General features: G+C 38.1%; 1 protein-coding gene across 2 annotated transcripts; it reads left to right on the forward strand.

Annotated features, from left to right (window-relative positions):
• The first annotated feature begins 921 nt into the window (after positions 1-921).
• Positions 922-6,580, forward strand: LOC122296323 (probable protein phosphatase 2C 55). Of its 2 annotated transcripts, none has more exons than XM_043105919.1 (5): positions 922-1,184; positions 1,530-2,435; positions 3,515-3,836; positions 5,313-5,462; positions 6,117-6,580. In XM_043105919.1, the coding sequence occupies exons 2-5, from the start codon at positions 1,699-1,701 to the stop codon at positions 6,411-6,413; spliced, it is 1,506 nt and encodes a 501-aa protein (XP_042961853.1). In that variant the 5' UTR covers positions 922-1,184; positions 1,530-1,698; the 3' UTR covers positions 6,414-6,580. The 2 variants fall into 2 exon arrangements, with proteins under 2 accessions (XP_042961853.1, XP_042961854.1); XM_043105920.1 differs by having other exon boundaries at positions 922-1,132.
• The last annotated feature ends 13,784 nt before the right edge of the window (positions 6,581-20,364 follow it).

Consider the following 20,364-nt stretch of genomic DNA (forward strand, 5'->3'; position numbering starts at 1 on the left):
TAGACTATTAGTATTAAACTGTAAATTGTAATTAATATACATTATATACTAATATATATTAATATTACTATTTACTAATGTACTTATCAAAAAGAATATATTGAGAATTTATTAGGCTATAAAATATTATTAGTATATATATTTTATGATTATAGCATATGATTAATAAATTTTCTTGTTTAAGATTAAAATTTTATATTATAAATTATAGTAACATTATCTTATATATAATTATAATTTATATTATTATATATAATTTAAAAAATATTACACATAATATTAAAAAAATTATATATAAAATTAAAAATAATAATTTAAAATATATAATATGGTCTTAAAAAGCATAGAACCGAAATAAGATTAGTACTGGCTGGTTTTGAAACTAAGAAAATTGATCATAGACGTGATTGGTTTCACTCGTTCGGGCCGGTCTGTTCATAGTTTTCTAGTTAATTTTCACATTTCTACGATCATATCTGAATCCAAATTAGCCCTAATCTAAACTCACTCAAAATTGCCTTATTTATCACCTAAATTAAATTACTAACAATTTTTGTCCGGGATAAAAACAACTGATCTTAAAAAAGATCTTTCCAATTTCAGAATTAGTTAAATTCAGAGGTCATATTTGAAATAAAAAGTTAGGCCAGGGACCTATATTTAAAATTCAAAGGATATTCGCCACTTGGGAGCACAGTTATACCATTTTCTGGGGCTCCGACGAAATTGGATGAAAAAGTGAAAGCACGTGAGCATTCCGACCTGGATGTCTTACCTTGAGCCATAGTGACCAAACTACCCTTACCAACGGCCAAAACAGCCCAATGTTCATGCTCCATTCAGTGCCTAGAATAGTCAAAACGCATTACAGTCGGGTGTCAATTTCCTTTTCGCCTGGGGCCCTTTTCTATTTTTTGTAGGGTTTCATCTACATATGCGTTAGCCGCCACAGAAACGTCTGGATTCTGTCTTCTCTGACCTTTCTGGCGATCGTGAAATCGGAAAGAGGGAGAGAGAGGGAGGGAAGGAATCAATTGTTTTCCTCACCTCCCATTTGTGAACCCTTCCTGGAATTCATATAATAGAAGAGGTTGAATTCTGAGGTTTACACCATTTCAGCTCTGCGTTCGAGGTACGGGCGTTTAGGGTCTCGAATTGAATATTGCTCCGATTGTTCAGGAGCGGTGAGATCTCATTACCTATTAATTCATCGGGTTTCCTTTTTTTTTTCCTCTTGTTAACATCGTTTTTAATTTGTTTTCCTGGTATTGTTGTAAGGAGTTGTATATATGTGCTCCTTTATTGGATTTGTGTGCTGGATTTCAACGATACTATCTCGGCTTTCTGAGATACGATCATATTTCATGCAGATAAATCACTTGAATAGGAAGTAGGAATATTTAATTTCACCCGAGGTTTCATTTCCTTATAAGGAATTATTTATCTATCCTAACTTTAACTTCTAAATTATTGTAATATCTGTGCGTATTTAGTTTGGTTTCCTTAACTAGGTTGGTTTCCCTTTCCAGGTTTCTGAATCACTGTGACTTATTGAGGAAAGGAGATATATTATTATCAAGTACTTGATAAACGTAGATGTGTTGGGAGTTATGAGATTTTCTCTTGTATATAGAGGTACAAATAGTGCTCTCTGCAATAGACGGGTTAAAGTGCAAGTCTTTTGTTTAAGAGGGTAAAATGCCATCTGCTTATTTCTCAAGACTGAGAGCTGCAATCGGGAGGTCAATTGTAGGTAAAGAAAGTGGGCTCCCGGATGCGGTTGATGTGGTAATTGGGCAAGGGAAGTCATTATTTGGCAGTTCTGGCTTGTTCCATTCTTTATCATCATCAACTCCAGATCTGCACGTGTTATTAAGACCTGGAACTGTAGTTGCTGCAAGACCGGAGTTAGTTAGCCGAAAAAGGAATATCTCTGTGGTTGGAGCACTTTCGCGTACACTGTCTATTCCATCAGTTTCTGGGCCTTCCTTTCAGATCTGTGCCTATCATATTGATTGTGGGCTTGGTGAACCTACAATCAGTAGCAGATTGCAGAACAAACTCATGGCTGCGTGTGGTTCCAGAGCTGTATTTAGTGATTGTTCCTTGGATAATTTGACTTCAAGGCACAAGCAACTTTCATTATCAGCAAATAGTACCAGTATCTTTTATAGCAACAGAACTTTTGAGAGTTGCAGCAAAGCTAGCATGAATTTAAAAAATTGTGACAAACCCAACAGTAATGCAATTTATGGATATTTCATTTATAACGTTGCAAAGAGGTTGTGCGATATTCACCCGTGCATAGGATCAGGACCAAGAGACTTTCATAGCACATCAACCACATGTTTCTCTGCTGGGACTGCCCCTGATGTATCCTTTGATAATGCTACTCGTGAGGAGCAGCTTGGAAATTCTACAGACTCATCTGAACAGTATGTTGTCTGACACAGTTTCAGCTATTGTCTTATTTAGTTATGTGCAAGACCTTTATTCTATACTTTATTGATGATATTATTTTCTGGATGTTTGAAGTATATGTCATCTGAAATGTATGTACAGACATGTAGAGACTGAACCTAATGTTGCCTGCATGCATTATGGTCACAAGATTACCCTCTGGGTTTTTTTCTCCCCAGAGCCTTACTGTGTTTTGTTTAGTGCTAGTTTGGAATGAAGTTTTTGTGGAGGCTAGGTTTTGCCCTTATATTACAGCTCATCACATTTCTATTAGTTTCACCATTTTCATTGCTCGGATGTGAGCCCTAGATGCCCTGTACTGTTGACGTACAAATTACTGTTTCAGTGTCATCGTTCTAGTTGTAATGTTAAGTGTTATTTTTTCCCATAGGTATCAGGTATAACTCAGAGGGTCCATTTCATTCTTTCCCCTCCATCTGCACCCAAAAAGGTAGCTTTTAATGTTATCCAAAAGTCACTACCTTTTGTGCGAAGGCTCGGTTCACCAGCTACTTTTGAATGGTTTAACAGAATAACTTTTATTATTTCACATATTACTGCTGCTTTTGCTACTAATTTTTACTAGTTGTTTGATTTTTGATACTGAAATTTACTAAAGGGAACCCCACTATTGCTTTGTTACTCATATAAAAACTAGTAAGCTTATGCTTTTTCCCCATTTAAAAGATTGTTATTTGAACCTTCTGTAATTAATTTTTTATGTTAGTATTTCTGTAATTATGAGTCTTTAACCGATACAAAAATAGTGTAATACTGCTTGTGGTGTTGCACAGTGTGAAGTAGTAAGTTTGTGGCCATCCCTGCTAGTATAGGAGCTTTTTAGCTAGCTTAGAACTTCTTAAGATATTGTGGCTTTTTTTAGCTACTATAGTGTTAGAACATTTTGAATATATTCCTGAATCCAGAGTGTGAAAAACATGTGCAAGCTTGTGGTGAAAATATCATATCATGATGTTATTAATATTACATGGCTAGGCAATGAAATGAAGTATTAGAATTTACATTCTAGTATGTTGCTTGGCTTTGACTGCAGGAAAAATTCGTCAAGTAAAGCACTGAAACTACTTTCAGGATCATGCTGTCTGCCTCATCCTGATAAAGAAGAAACTGGTGGGGAGGATGCACACTTTATTTTTGATGAACAAGCCATAGGAGTGGCAGATGGTGTTGGTGGCTGGGCAGATCTTGGTGTTGATGCTGGAGAGTATTCGCGGGAGCTCATGTCTAATTCAGTATCTGCTATTAAAGAGGAGCCCAAGGGTTCAATTGATCCTGCTAGGGTCTTGGAAAAAGCTCACTCAAGTACAAAAGCCAAAGGTTCCTCAACTGCATGCATCATAGCACTCACAGAAGCGGTACGCTTCTTCCATTTTGGAAATACCTTTATGCCTGCCTCTAGTTTCAGGCCATTTACCTTAAAAAAAAGTATTATTGACTTGATTATTTTAAGAAATTTTGCAATTGTAGCCTTGCTTGTTCCAGATATTGGAAGTGCCATTCTTTATAGTCTGCAGATCAGTTTATACTCCCTTGGATGAAGTGTCTTTTATCCCTTTTGAATTTTGTAGCTGATTCATTTCTCAATGCATGATCATGATTATAATAATTCACGATATAATTACAAGATTTGTTCATGATTATCTTAGTTCATGGAAAAATTGCAATGTTTGTTCTGATTGTTGTTTCTAAATAGTAAAAAAAGAAAGACGGAGTGACAATATATTTTACTTCACAACGTGTGCACTCCTGAGTGCTGGCATTGGTAGAATTGACTTAAAGTGGCTTAGTGGATGTAACGTCCCAATGGAAGGCTCAAATCACATGGCCTCTACTCTAAAAGAGTAGTCAATGATACAATTGAAGTTTTATTGGAACCTTATAAAGAGCAAGAATTTCTCATTTCCAAGCAATGTGGATTCCATACACCACCTATTCTTATCCTTATCATATGGGGTATCACAATCTCCTCCTCTTAAATTCCCGACATCCTCATCGGGCCCTTCCGTCATAAGTGGCACGGCTCAAGTCTTATATTTCTAGTTGGAATAAGCTCTGATACCATTTGTAACGCCCCAATAGAAGGTCCAAACTGTGTGAACTATACTCTAATAGGACTAGTCAATTATACAATTAGAGCCCCATTGGAACCTTATAAAGAGCAATAACTTCTCTTTCCCAAGCAATGTGGGATCCCATACACAACCACCCTTATCCTTATCACAATGATTATCATTGTGGAATTGGTTCAAGTTTCTGTATTTTGATATCTCTGGAGAGTCAGCTTCACGCTGAAAGTGAGATAAATGGGTTTACTAACCTGCTTACTATTTCTTGTACACTGCACTAGACTGAAGCTAAATTATGATTTCTGTATATGGATACTTGTGGACTCCAGACTCATCCTTGTTTCAATGGGATTTCTACTAACAGATTATGTTGAAGGCCAAAACAACATGCCCCTAGACTGAACTTGACTCGTGAAATATTTTATTTTTTAACTGTGGTTGCTAACTACATCCAGCAGCAATCGGTTGCAAAATGACCCAAACCTTTCAACTTATAGCCTTAAGAAAAGTTACTTCTAATCCTAGTCTAGTTTAAACTGAAAAGGTTTGAGTAATTACATAATCTCCCTTGGTTAAGAGGAACTGGTCTTATCTCTTGGTACTTGGGGACGCGAATGAATTATCTAGTTCTGTCGAGGCTTTTTACTGCTTGACTCTATATGTTGTAATCTCTGTTCTCTTACATCTTTGGAACAAGATTTCGGTAGTATTCTGTTTTCATGGCTGGCAGGCAATATAAATTAATTGCTTGGTTTGTCATTCCAGGGCATTCATGCAATTAATTTAGGGGACAGTGGCTTTATGGTGATCCGAGATGGGTCTACTATCTTTCGATCTCCTGTGCAGCAGCATGATTTTAATTTCACCTATCAACTGGAAAGTGGGATTAATGGTGATTTACCTAGCTCTGGTCAGGTTTGTGGCTCTCTCACTCATTATTCTCTTTTTGTAAATTTCTTTTGTGGCAGGACCTAATTGATTTCTGAAACTGAACATACTGTTCCCATGATCTATTTTCTAGGAATGGATGTCCTCCATATATTTTCTGGATGTCCTCCATATATTTTCTGGGAGGGCTAAACCTTTCCCTTGAGAATTTGTTTAATTATTTCTGAGGTGATGCATTATTGCTTGGGATTCATATCTTACTTTATGTTATTATTACATAATTTTCCTGAATAAGTTGAATACCTTTATTACTACTATTTAGTTATGATCCTGGCCGATGCACTTTATTACTTTTAATTTTTTTATCTTCTCCTTTTTAATCCCCATCTAGTTATCTCGGAATTATTTTCTTAATGAGTTGCAGAAGTAACTCATGTTTATAGGCATTTAAAATACCATCTGTTCACTTATATATAAACTCTCTTCAATTATTAGACTTGGTTCTAGAGCTCTATTACAAAAAAAGAGGCGATAAACAAAGAATAAATTTGAATTCATCAATTTGTTTGTGTATCAGTAATAACAAAACGTGAAACCCCAGTACATAAAAATGAATTCATCAATTTGTAATTATAGTAAAGCGATTATGAAATATGTTAATAAGTGGCCTATGTGATTCAGGTTTTTACATTTCCTGTTGCTCCGGGGGATGCTATAGTTGCAGGCACAGATGGACTATTTGATAACTTGTACAACAATGAGATTACTGCAGTGGTGGTTCATGCCGTGAGAGCTGGCTTTGGGCCTCAGGTGACAGCTCAGAAGATAGCAGCATTGGCTCGTCAACGAGCGCAGGATAAAAACCGGCAGACGCCTTTTTCCACTGCTGCCCAGGATGCTGGGTTTCGCTATTATGGTGGCAAGCTTGATGATATCACTGTTGTTGTTTCGTATATCACGAGTTCTAGCAATGTATGAGACTCTCTCTCTCTCTCTCTCTCTCTCTCTCTCTCTCACATGTATATACCTTATTTCATTTTAATTGTTCTTCAAGTCAGGGTTTTTGTAGAATCAAACTCTATTGCGGTTATACAGGTGTATGCCCTCACCATTAATGTGAAAACAAATGGTATTTCTTGGTTTGAGTTGAAAGCTTTTCCTTACGTACACTTATCATCTCTTCCCAACTTATGCTTGGGCCAATGCATGCTTGATTTATGTAAAGAGAGAAAAATTCAACTTGTAGGCCGGTTCTCCCACAGCACACTGCACACCCTACGTGGCAAACTCGGTCTGGGAGCCACGTTATGGTGCAGTGCTAGGGCACCCCCCCTCCACTGTTGCTTCTCTTCTCTCTTTTCTCTCAGTTTCAGAACAACTTCCTCTTCCCTCGCAGCCATTTCAAAGACATTGAATATGTTGGATGGAAAGGCAAAGCATACAGCCGAACACAAGACGCCAGCACCTGTTAAAGAGGAAAATAAATCGTTTGCAGAAAATGGTGATTCTGAGGTTTCGGAAGATGATAAACCATTGAGTGCCAGACCCAAGGGGAACTCCAACCATACCCACATGGGGATTAGCAAACCTGTTTTTACAACATCACTGCCATCTGTGTCAAAGATTACTGTCAAAACATGTTCTGAAGATTCGGATGATGAAGTTTCCATTGTCTTCAAAGTTCCCATTGAAATTCAATGTGGGTACTTCCAGAAGTAAATCATAAGATTCCGGTGATCAAATACCTCTGGCTTCAACAATTCAGCAAAATGGTTCCACCTTGAGGGATGAACAACAGAAATCTTCCGTGCCAACAGGTAAGAGTCCTCTAGAGAAGACCAATTCCTCAGAACAATCTTCAGTTAAAAAGACGAAGCTCTCAGATATACAAACACCTATGAAGATTAAGCAAGCGTCAGTCAAACCAGAACAAAAGACTGATGACGAAGACCATAATCCAATTGCCAAAAGAATAAAGTCATACATGTCACTTAATAAATCTTCTTCCGCAAAACAAAAACGATTGAAAGTGGGTTCAACATCATTCAAGAAAACAATTCGAAATGAATTTGTGGCTTTTGAAACGAGCGTGTTTAGGTTAGAAAAAGATTAAAAAAAAGAAAAAAACAATATTCAGGTGTGCAGTGTAAGGCCTCCGGATGGAAGAGTGGCATGGCTCCAATGACCATGGCACAAGCTTTGGTTTGATGCTTGGACTGATTATAACATCCATAACAAAAGTTCCCGACCTTGCATATTTCTTGCCTGTGGCATGAACCCTTCTAAATGAGAACCGTCCTTGATTGTGAGGGAGCTAATTTAGAAAAAGAAGAAGAAAAAGAAAAAAGAATCTGATCCAGACCCAAAATGATATTTGATAATGATATTCTTGCGTCACAAAATTCTGCATTTCTTTTTTTAGTTTGATCGATCAACCTCTCTTTAATCCACGAGGCTGGTAAAAGGGATCAGGGTTTACTCTGTCGGGGTAGGCCTGGAGGGCCATGCCTTATAAAGGTTCCCTGATATAAAACAGAAGGATAAAAAAAAAAAGAAAAAAAAAACCTCAGGAGGCTGGAATTTTCAGGACACGAAGTTCAGAATCACTGTGCAAAGGCTCAACAGAAACGAAAATGAATCTTCAGGACACGATCCAGTTCCTTCCGTGGCCTGGTTTGCAAATCCTGATGCTGGGCTAAAAGAAGAAGTGCCCAAGTTAGAAGATTAGCAATTGCCTCTTTTCCTGCATGGTAGAAAGGTTTTGCGTTCATGCATGATCTCCTCCACTCCCAGTATTTTCTCTTTGCCAATATGATTCTAATAAGAAGAAATCAATAAACCAACAAGATTACATAAATCTTCTCTTGCAGAGTCTCGATCGCGTTTCCTTCTCTAGTCCCCCACCTTTCTCGGTTCATCTTTAGTAGGCAACCACCTATGCATTTACAAGAAGCCAAAGAATCAATTAGTACTCATCATTGAAACGACAACAAGAAGCCTAAAGCCTCTACAAAAACCCATTTGCCTAACCATTTTTCTGGTCAATGCAAAAATGGTTCACAGATCACCTGAATCCGGGAATATATACACTTCTAACAACCTTGGAGAAGAGTTGCATTTACTGCTCTTATAAGTTTAACTCATTTCTTTGAAACGAGTAATTATTAGGTACTCTGAGAGTGGATATATGTGGTACTCTCATCCTATCGTAGGATGTCATGTAAATTAAAATAAATGCTTACATGCATAAGCAATTTTAATTGCACCATATGTTGTGTTAGGATGAAAGTACTACGTCATTCATATTATCAGAATATCTAATAATTTTTCCTTCAAAAATTGCTTCCTAAAGGTGTTCTTGATATTTTCTCCATTGAGAGTTTATGAAGGTATATGTGATCATCCATTCAAGCTCGTCTCTCCCCCTCTATTTTCCCTCATTTATTGGTCATCTTTGCTATGCTAACCACGATTTCTGGTACCCAACACTATCAAATATATTAAGAAAAATGATAAATTTACAACTCTTTTACAACTCTATTTCAAATGAATGGTAGTTATATAAAATTAAAATTATCTCTAATGAAGTGACACAATTACATTGATTGTAGTAAACTGAGTTGTAGGTATTTCATTACCTATATATTAATTAAGGAAAAGTGTAAAGAAATTTACATTATGCTCGAATCTAAGTGATATACCGTATAAAACGTATATCATTATCGTTAAGAGAAAGTAGAAACAATGTGTCACATACAAGGTCTTAAGAGAGGGAAAAGTGCGTGCATTAACCCGCTCCATATTGAAGGCCTAGTTTGTGATCCGTCTATGGATACCCATTAGTCGCCCGAAAGCCTAACAAGCCCCTGACCAAAGAGGAGATTAGCCAATGGTTTCCACTAGATCTATCTCTTCATAGAGAGAAATGTTTGGTCTACATACAAATTCTACGTAAGGAGGTTTACATGCTAACATAGTTTAATGTGATATATTAGATTATACAAATTATTTTATGTTAAGTAGATGTAACATATTACATTAAGTCATGTAAACAAGTAAACTTTCTTGTATAAGATTTGTATGTAGACCTAACACTTCTCTTTCAAAGGACTCGGCCATGTTTATAAGGACTTCCTTGATTATATCCGGGTCAAATATTGCCAACCTTGGACTCAACCTAAACCAATACAAAAACTCTAAATTCTTTAACAAGAAATCAGTAGACTGCTTCAATGCGTTGACACCATCCTGAAGGTGTGTCATACATATACCTTCCACCATTACTCCAAGGAACATTGGCTCTAGATACCACTTTATCGTAAAATATGTGTGTAGAATAAATTAAATTAGTCGCTTCGAGAGTGAGCACCTCTAGAAGAGTAGAAAGGATAAGAAGAAGGAATATTTTGTATTGATTTTTGATACCCCAAAAGGGTCTTGGTTACATAGTGTGTACCCTTCAACAAAATGTAGTGAATATCATTTTCTAACAATCATGTATAAAAGACGAAAATCTAACCAATACAAATAAAAGATCTAATAATAGAAAAGGGGTGAGGGTCCTACCTAACATGAAAGGGGCAGGCCATTTGTGGATTGGAAGGAAAGGCAAAGCCAAGTAGCACTCTAATGGTCTTAGGAACTAGCAGTAGGAGACATCGAGCTGCAACTGCAAGGAGAGAGGGTGATACCTCCCATGCACTCGCATATTTTTCTAGTATTTACATGAATAGTTCTTCTACGGATAGGTAAGTTTGTGTAGGGATTGTGCACAAATAAGTTATTATGCCACGTCAAGTATAACTAAAGATTAAAAAAAAAAAAAAAGATGTCAATTGCTTGCGAATTGAAATGGGAAGGCTAAAACTCAAATGCAAACAGAGGTGTTCATCGTTCCCTGCCCAATTTGCGTAGGGAAGTTTGTGGAGCCTCTTGGGTTTATCATTTGAATCCATACTCTCACCATGAAGAAAAGCAACCCAGAACAAAGATTATAATTTCTATTCCAAACCAAAGAAAACCTTGTTCTTATCACAAACCCACTTTCTTTTCCTCCCCATCCATTGCATTACCAGACCCAAATATCTCTGCAAGAAATAAAAATTTACTTGATGGAATGGTGATCTTGTAGGAGGGGTTAGAAAGACAGGTGATGAGAAAGAGAGGGAGACATAAAAATGTTGTTTGATCTAGGAATAACAAATCCAACTACATCTGCTCTCACCCAAAAATGTTTTTTTTTCTTTTCAAACGGATTATACCAAGCTAAAAAGATTCCCACTTTTCGTCCCTTACTCTTTGGAGTTCGTAAAACTCTCTCTCTCTCTCTCTCTCTCTCTCTCTCTCTCTCTCTCTACCTTTGTGGGATCAGGCTCTCCATTAGAGTTTCTTGGATCTTGGCTGCACTTTGAGGACAGTGAGAATGGAGGAGGAAGATTAAGGAGAGGGATTGGATTTGAATGGAGGAGGGAGATGGAATAAGGAAACTAAATAGAGGTGTTCGTGCGAAATGCACCGTTTCATTTTTGACGTTCCTGCGCAATCCCTACGCTAAGTCTCCTGCAGATATCATTTTCCTTACATGAAATGGTTTCATTGCATCTCCGATGGCATTGTCTTTCAATGATCTTGACATAACTTCCTAACTTACTTATGGTTTCATTGTCGACACCATAGACTTTGATGCAGGTTTAAAACTTGGTATGATGTTTGAGGAAGATGAGTTAATCCCACCTGAGTCGTGACTAAGGAGGTTAGGACTCGTTTTAGTACCAGTGTTCATTGTAGTTAGCCTATGCTTTCATAGGATGTTCATAACTGAGCCGAGTGCTCATTTGTAACTTAGTCAGTCGCCTAAGGCAGCTAACTCTGTGTATCTTGAACGATGCAATGTTTCGAGGTTATGAAGGGCGAGAAGCCCCTATTTTTGAACTTTAGTTTTTGGTACATACATGCTTACATTGTTACAACAATGTGTTCCATTTTTATTTTCGCTGTGTTGTCTTAAAACGAGTTTCATACATGTGTACTTCCCTCTAGATCACTATACACCTTGGTGTTGACCAATTGGCCAGCATCTTTGACACCACAGAACATCACCTAGTCTTTCCTGAGAGATGAAGCTGGCTGTAGGACTATTGGTTTGGACTGAAAAAATCGACTGCAACATTGAATATCAGACATACTGGAACAACAACATGAGATGTGTTCCTGTCATACTAGTTCATTTGGTAGGAAACCCTAGAGAGAAAGGAAGGAGATGTATGTATGAGTGAGTTTTGGCTCATCACTATGAAGTCCATGGTTATGTGTGACCATGGCTATGTAGGAATAGATAGACTGGTTGTAAAAGTCCAATTGATAAGGTATTATCAACCTTCATGCTAAGGTAGGTGTCAAAGTTTCTAATAAACCTTTTCACATCCATCTTAAATCTTGGCCAAACATTTCTCAATGCACTCAAGCCATTTTTTTTGTCATAGACTGAGTGTTCACCCTAAGGGCTACCATGAATCAATTCCAGTAGCTTGAGCTTAAATGGCTCATCTTGGGAAATGTAAGACCTTCCCTTGTAGAGTAATTGGCCAACCCGAGTAGTGTAAAGAGAAGATAGGAGACCTTATTACAACTTAGATAAAAGTTATTATACTTTTGGATCTTTGGTTTATGTTTGCTTGAGGTCCTCAATCCAAGTTATGGTGGGAAAAGATATAATTGATAGAAGAATTCCTTGCTCATCCTTCCTTCTAGATAATCCATTCTGCTAAGAAATCACACCGAAGCAATTTGGTGATCCATTTAAGTTCAGAGGGGTCTCCACTTGTTGGTCTAGCAAATATTTCAATCTTTGATGGTATGTTTTGATCACAAAGGCTTACCCCAATAGATAAGCTCTCCACTTTTACATAGCCGAGACTAGAGTAAAAAGCTCTTTTTCATAAGTTGACATCCCCAATGTTGAATCGTTAAGGGTTTCGCTAAAAAAAGCTAAGGGTCTACCTTGTTGCATAAGAACAAGCCCAATAGTATATATTGAGGCATCACACACTCCACTATAAAGTTTCTTGAAAACTCTGGAATGCCAAAACAGGTGGTCGAGTTATAACTTTCTTAGTGTGGAGAAGGCCTTTTTAGCTTTATTTGTCCAACAAAATCCCCCCGTTTTTAATAACTATATCAAATCAGCCTTTATACCCCTATAACCACGTATAAATCCTTTGTAATAGTTGGTCAATCCCAAGAATCCTCAAAAGGATTTTGTTGAAGTAGGAAGAGCCCAATCCAACTTAGCCTTGATTTTTTCAAGGTCTGCATTTACTCATTGACCTGAGATTAAATGGCCCAGATAGACTATTTCCTCAAAACCAAACTTGCATTTAGACATCTTGGTGTAGAGTTTCTTCTATCTAAGAATTTTTAGTCAATTGCACGTGATTGGCTTCACTTTTAATATACATGATGATGTTGTCAAAGAAAACAATTACGAGTTTCCTTAAATGAGGTCTGAAATCATTTATGAGAGTTTGAAATGTAGAGGTATAGTTAATTAGCCCAAAGGGCATAACTACAAACTCGTAGTGCCTCTCTTGAGTCTTGAAAGCTATTTTGTAGATGTCTTATTTAATAGTTACATTGTTAAGAGTTTGATAATCCACACATAAGCGCTATGTGCTATCGGCTTTCCTAACTAACAGGAGAGGAGATGAGTAAGCGCTCTGACTCAGCTATACCACTCTAGACTTCGATACCTCCTTAACAATGTTCTCTATTTCGTCTTTCTAGAAATAAGGATAACGATAAGGTCGAACAAAAATGGGCTGGGTACCAGGTAATAGATTGATAGCATGGTCATGGGATCTATTAGGTGGTAATCCTTAGGGGCTCCATATAAATATAAGCAAACCGGTCAAGGAAGCCTTGTAAAGTCCCATACATGTTGTTGTAGCTGCATTTTTAAAATCATCAAGAAATTGTGAAAGGACCCCTTTTTTCAACATTTGATTGTGATGATCGAACTTCCTTTCCTCGTTTATTCTAGAACTTGTCAACTCCGTCATCCACAATTCTTCGAAATTCCATACGCCAAACTCTTACAATCATTGGATGCCAAGAACCATGTCACATCCTACAAGTACTAAGATAAACACATAAGGAGTAAAAGTAGTTCCCTGAAAGTTTAATTTCAGCCCGGTACACTTGCCCTCACTTAATATTTGTACCCCACTTGCTACTTTTGCTCGAACCCTATCTTAGTTGCAAATAGGAAGTTGGGATTTCTTAACTACAACGGGGTCTATAAAATTGTGTGTGGTTCACGAACCAATGAGAATCACTATTGATTTGGAACCAATTTTACCTATCATTCTCATGGTTCTCTAATAAAGAGAGTCATAAGAGCATGTAACATGATTTTGGGAGTATGCATTATGACTACACTTTCTAGAAATTCTTGTTTGTCTTCCCTACCAGCCACTAGACTTTCTATGGCTAATTGATAATCTAATTTTGCCTCCGCCTCCTCAATTAGAAAGAGTTTAGGATGTAGACATTTATGATCCAAGCTATATCTAGTTTCAAAATAATTGCAACGTCCCTTCTCTCACCTTTCCTTCATTTGGTTCTAATTAATACACTGCATTAATATGGTGATCTTAGTATGTGGTTTATTGGACTCAACATTATAGACTTGGGGGTTTTTAATGATAATAGGATCATACGAATGGCTTGACAGGATCTTTGAAAGGTCTTTTGTAGGGTTATATTTATTTTCTTCCTGAACTTTAGCAAGACTACAAGCTACAGTCAATGAGGAAGGGTGGAACATCCTAATAGGGAGTCTAATATCATCTCTGAACCCTAGAAGGAAACAATTGAGTTTATAAGCATAAGGTAAACCACGTAATCTATTATATAGAGCCTCAAAATTAGCTTTATGTTTCTCTATTGACCTATGTTGCCTAAATTGAGTCAAAGATACTATGGGGGGTCATCATATGAGTTTGATCCAAACCTTGCCAGGAGGGCCCCTACAAAGGAGTCTCAATTATCAAGTTGGCCTAGTTCATCCATATCCTAAGACCATAAAAGGACCTTGCCCTAAATATGGAATGATGCAATACATAACTTGTGTTGAGGTAAGGTTTGATGAAAGGTAAACAATTGGTTTACCTTATGCAACCATTCGATTGGGTCTTCACCATAAAATGGAGGAAAATCAATTCGCAAAAAATGGAAATCTAGGTGATACAAATGAAAGTCCTAATAACAGAAAAGGAAAGGAAAGAACCTTCCATTAGTGATGTCCCTTGATCACATTCCAATGGAAGTATGCTGACACACTGACCCATACTCTCACGTGAGCTTGCTTTATAACCCTTGTCAACCATCTATAATGCTGATCTAACACTCACCCATAAGCCACGTAACAACTCTTGCCGTTTCATTGTTGGTCTAACACATGCCCCACCACTTGTAGTATAAGGGAATAACGTGATGGAGATTAATGTTGTGGTTGAAGGTGATGATTGGCTTCAATTAAGCTTTGGCATAGCTGCTATGGGTCTTTGCTATGTCAGCGATGATCGGTCGGCAGCTGAAGCCTTGAACTCCTTGCAAACTTCAAAATGAGGATAAGGATAATCACCATAATAAGGAGATGAAGATTTAAGGTGAGAGAGAGAGAGAGAGAGAGAGATAGAGAGAGAGAGAGAGAGAGAATCACCACTGGTCACCAACCTGACGCTCACCATCTGGCCAACATCCTCTCCCACCAGTGAGGTCCCACGTGCTCTCTCTCCTCCTGAGCAACTTGGCCAAAATGGGTTTCACACCTATTTCCTCCTCCTAGTGCCACCATACATGACCAAAATGGCCACTGAGCACCACCAATGACTTCACCACATTATGGGCTTCCTCCCCATATTCTCCTTTTCCCCTACCTCTCTCTCTTTCTCCAATGGGTCTCTACAACCACCTGTTCGGTTGCACCACAGTGCACAACTACCCATGGCGTCTCACCACCACCATCATGTTCCTCTCACCACCAAGACCTTCCCCAACCATTTTCATGCCCAACGGAGTTTTGCACAGCTCTCACTCTCCAAGGCATGGGTTGCACCATTATTGGCTGATCCGCTGCCGTGAGCCACCGCTCAGCCATCACAGCTCCACCATACCTTCCTCTACCTCTCCCTAGCTTCCCATGAAGTTCCATAGCCTTCCTCCACCTCAAGCACCCTCACTCTCTCTTGGATGCACTGTTCACGACATGATGCCTTCGTGCTCCTCCACCTCAGACCACATGAGGCCACTTTGAGCTTTTCCAAGACCACGCCTAGCTATTCTCAAGCCTAAACCGCCACTTTATGTGGTGGATAGCCATCGTACGTAGTGTTAACCGCCAGGTACGACTCATTCGACGTCTTCATCTTGACTAGCAGCGAGCGACGCATGGGTTATCCTGTTGATGGTATAACCCTCTATCTCTCGTTATTATGTTTATATTAGTTGGTTGGTTGGACTGTAGACTATATAGTTAGTAATTGTGGAGTTCGCAGTGTAGTTGTGAAGTGTTGGGCTTGACTGTGTAGTGTTGTGGACTGTGCTATGAGTATGGGCGTGAGATGAATGCTGTAGTTGTGATACGGGGTAAAGTGTGAAGGGAGTACACGTGGAGCGTACTCTGTGTAGTGCAACGATGCATCATGTGACATGGAATGTAGTGATGTGTGGCATAGAATGAAGAGAGTATTTGTGGTGTGTGCTCTATGTCGTGCAGTGACGCACCATGCGATGTGCGTCATGGTAATAAGAGATGTAGCGAAGGGAGTTCCATGTTATGTAGCGATGCACCGTGAGGCATGTTGTGTAGCGGTGAGTGTCATAGTGTGGATGGAAGAAAGTTCACGTGAGTGTACTCTGTGCTATGTTGTGATACACTGAACGACGTGTCACAAAGGGTTGTATGGCATAGCAAAGAAGCATGTAGTGTGTGGTTTAGTGTTGGAAACTATGTAACAGTGTCCCAAAGCAGTGGTGATGTGGCCTGTAGTCTGAGGTGACGGGTCTCACCTCGTGGTTGAATTATGGCTGAAAGTATGTGTGAAGTGGTGAAAAGGTATAAAAGAGTGCAACGGAAGCATGACGGGCATTGTGTTGTAACTCGAGAATTTGTCTTGAGCTACATGATGTGACAGAGGTGCTCTTGTGGATGTAGTCCTCTTGTTAAGTTTCGGGAACTGTGTAACAGTGTCCTGAAATAGTTGTGACATGGCCTATAGTCCGGGGTGACGGGTGTCACCTTGTGGTTGACTTATGGTTGAGAGTATATGGAAGTAGTGGAAAAGTATCAGAGAGTGTAACAGAAGCATGATTGGTGTCATGCCGTAACTCGGGATTTGAGCTACGTGAAGTGATAGATGTGCATTTTGGATGCAATCCTTTTGTTAAGGTCGTGATGAACTTTTTTAGGGCTGGGAAGTAGGAAGAGTCTTATTGATCGGGTCTGAGCAAGTTGGTATCGGAGTATGATGCTTGTTTATACAAGCATACGTTCATTGTAATTATAAGTTGGTCTTAGGTGATAAAGAGGATAAGATATATGTGCCTCTGGCGAGACACGTGTACCGGACATGTTTACCATATGTAATGGGTACTCTGTCCTCAACATGGTTACATGGTGTTTTAGCCCCAAAGTTGGCTTGGATTCATGTAGTATGTCTGGATGGGAATGAGGATTTAGTATGAGCTAGGATACGTGAAGATAGTAATGGGTAAGTTGTCTAGGATTAGAATGCATGACTTAGTCAGTTTGAGTCATGCATTATAATGTGGAAATAGAGCAATAAGACAGAGGTCTTAGTGTTTTCACCCTAAGGTGAACAACAGAGATTCACTTTAAGGAATAAGACTCTGAAGGTTTTAGCATAGTAAATGGCACGTAAGAACCCAGGGATGGATGGAGAGTATTCCAAGTGAGGCATAGTTCTATTTTAAGAATGGTTACTTATGCATTAGATAGATGATGACGTAAGGTTATGTGTATGCATGTAGGTTGCCATCTGACATGCACACGAATTAACTGCATGTATTGAGTATAGCATGAAGTCTAGGTAAGTATTACATTCATACTCTTCTAGAGTTTTCTTATATAAACGAAGAAGAAAACGAAAGCTTTTCTCTAAAAGGAAAATGAAACTTTTCTCCACGAGACACACTTTATGAAAAAGAAAATGAAGCATAAGTTTTCAAGTATAAGTATGTAATAGCCCTCCTTGAGAGCCCCTTTTCACGCATCCAAAGTATGTACGTGTATACATGTGGATGGATGTTATACGTGGTACGTATTATATGTATGTTCATGAAAGGAAACAAAAAGAAGCTTTAAAAGACACGTGAACCAACATTTTTAAATGAAAAGAAAGAAAACTATTCTTCTTTTAGAAAGGACTTTTATAAAAAGGAAGGAAAACTATTTTCTTTAAAAAAAAAAGACCTTTTATGAACAAAATGAACTAAAGAACCGTAAGAACTATTAAGAATTGTAAGGACTGAATGTAAGGACTGTAAGAACTGTAAAGGATTGAATGGACGAAAAAGGAATGAATGGACTAAATGGATGATGCATGAAAATATGTAATGGCCACATGGACTGAAATGGAAATGATACTAAATGGACTGGACTAGGCATATTGCAATGCTGGGTAAGTAGTACTGGTAGTGCGCCCAGTGCTGTACCCTGATGAAATGGATTCCCAACCCATGGCCACGAGTAGAATCAGGTCCAAAAGACTACTAACCCCAACACATGGGGTGTAATAGTGTGCAATAGCCAATAAAAGTGAAAAGAATGAAAGAACGGATGCATGTTAAGAAAGAATGCATGTATGTATGAATGTACATAAGAAAAAATGAATGCATGAATGTATGTATGCATGAATGTACGTAAGAAAAGATGAATGCATGAACAGACTCTTTAAGAAATGATGGCAGCGATACATGGGGAACTGTTTTAAAGAAGAAAACGATTTTAAAGAAAAAAACCCACTTCACAACGTTTTAAAACGAAAAGAATGTCTATGCATGCTATGAACGATATGTATGGAGTGATAAATGCATGACTGAAAACCTATATTATTATATTTTAACTGTATGAAGTAATGCTTACGAGCTATAGACTCATTTTAATTTTTATGTGTGTCCTCCTAGGGACAAGATGAGCATGACAGGTCAGGACGGACACAACCCAAGGGTAAGAGTACAAAGTCTAGGCAAGATATTTTGTACAAGAAAGTTTAATTATAAAATTATGTTTTCCGCTATAACTTTTTAATTAAGAAAAAATGAATTTTATTTATAAATATGAGTCTTTTGTATCCTGGCATGAAAGGAAAAGAAATTTCAAAAGGAACCGTCATTCCCGTTGATTTTTATTAAAATTGTTTTGTAAAAGACCCACCACAAGGATGAGAGTTACAACTCTAATTCGGCTGGACCACTCTAGACTTTGATAGCTCCTTAACAATATTCTCTATTTCATCCTTCCAGAAATAAGTATAATGATAAGGTTGAACAAAATTGGGCTGGGTACCAAGTATTAGATTGATAGCATGGTCATGGGATCTCTTAGGTGGTGATCCTTAGGGCTCTATAAAAATATATGCAAACCGATCAAGGAAGCTTCTAAAGTCCCATACATGCTGTTGTAGCTGCATTTTTAAAATCATCAAGAAATTGTAAAAGGACCCATTTTTTCTTCATTTGATTGTGATGATTGAACTTCCCTTCCTTGTTCATTCTAGAATTTGTCAACTCCTTTAATTGGACTGCCTTCCCTTCATACACAAACTGCATCCACAATTCTTTGAAACCCTATACCCCCAACTTTTGCAATCATTGGATGCCAAGAACCATGTCACATCCTGCAAGTACCAAGATAAACACATAAGTTGTAAAAATAGTTCCCTGAACGTTTAATTTCAGCCCTGTACACTTGCCCTCACTTAATATTAGTACTTGATTGAGCTATAATATTGTGATTATTTTGTACTTAAATTCGAGTCAATCACACTTTTCTTACTAGTAATTGAATGGGTTAGGCCTCAATAAATAAGTTCTAACTCAATTGATAACAACCTAATTTTATGATCTTAATCTCTAATTTATTACATGAAACTGAGAAAGTTAATTGTTATGCATATATGCAGGTGAGCCGTGCAGAAATTTCCACACGGAAGACACACGTTTGACGGACTCATGCAATTGAAAATGCAGCATAGTAGTTCTTTTCACTCACGTTGTTGCAAATTCAAAAGCAACTGCTGAACGTGGATCCCGCAGGCTTGACAAAATTCAAAAGCACTTCACACAAGCCTCCATGCTTATCTTCAAAGTGGGGACCCGCCATTTAGCATTACATGTAACAAATCACATGGAAAAGCAACTTTGGACAGAGACTCTTTACTCTACAAGCTGATGGAAGTGGATCCCACGACCTCTATTCAACCTGTGTCAATTTCAAATTCACACCACCACAAGTTTCTTGGCTTATCTTCAAACTGGACCCCACTTTGACTCTTCTTCCAATGGATTTAATTCCAATTACACGGAAAAGCAACTTGGACACATGCAGGAGTCTACAAGCTGGTTTCTCTCAATTGCTACATGCACATTTTGACTTTTCATCACCACACCGAAACACTAAACAAAACTCAAACATGCGGTCAAGCAGCCCTCAACATGGATAGTTTTATTGGCACGCAATTGTGCTTTTTGTGTGAAAAGGGATGCATGCTTAAGTGGGGACCCACTTGACTCTTCTTCTCCTAAAAGCATAATATGTAAATCACAGAATGGTCTTCAAGTGGACCCCACGACCTCTCTTCAACTCAAATGGAAGCTACATCACTTTCAATTCAAGTCAAAAGCAAAT

This window comes from Carya illinoinensis, chromosome 15 (genome assembly GCF_018687715.1).
Source record: "Carya illinoinensis cultivar Pawnee chromosome 15, C.illinoinensisPawnee_v1, whole genome shotgun sequence".
Taxonomy (NCBI): Eukaryota; Viridiplantae; Streptophyta; class Magnoliopsida; order Fagales; family Juglandaceae; genus Carya; species Carya illinoinensis.

Excerpts from the sequence above, each read along its gene's own strand:
- LOC122296323 (XM_043105919.1), top strand. The coding sequence starts at position 1,699 with ATGCCATCTGCTTATTTCTCAAGACTGAGAGCTGCAATCGGGAGGTCA. Across the intron at positions 2,436-3,514 it reads TCTACAGACTCATCTGAACA|GAAAAATTCGTCAAGTAAAG; the intron begins GTATGTTGTCTG and ends CTTTGACTGCAG. Across the intron at positions 5,463-6,116 it reads ATTTACCTAGCTCTGGTCAG|GTTTTTACATTTCCTGTTGC; the intron begins GTTTGTGGCTCT and ends TATGTGATTCAG.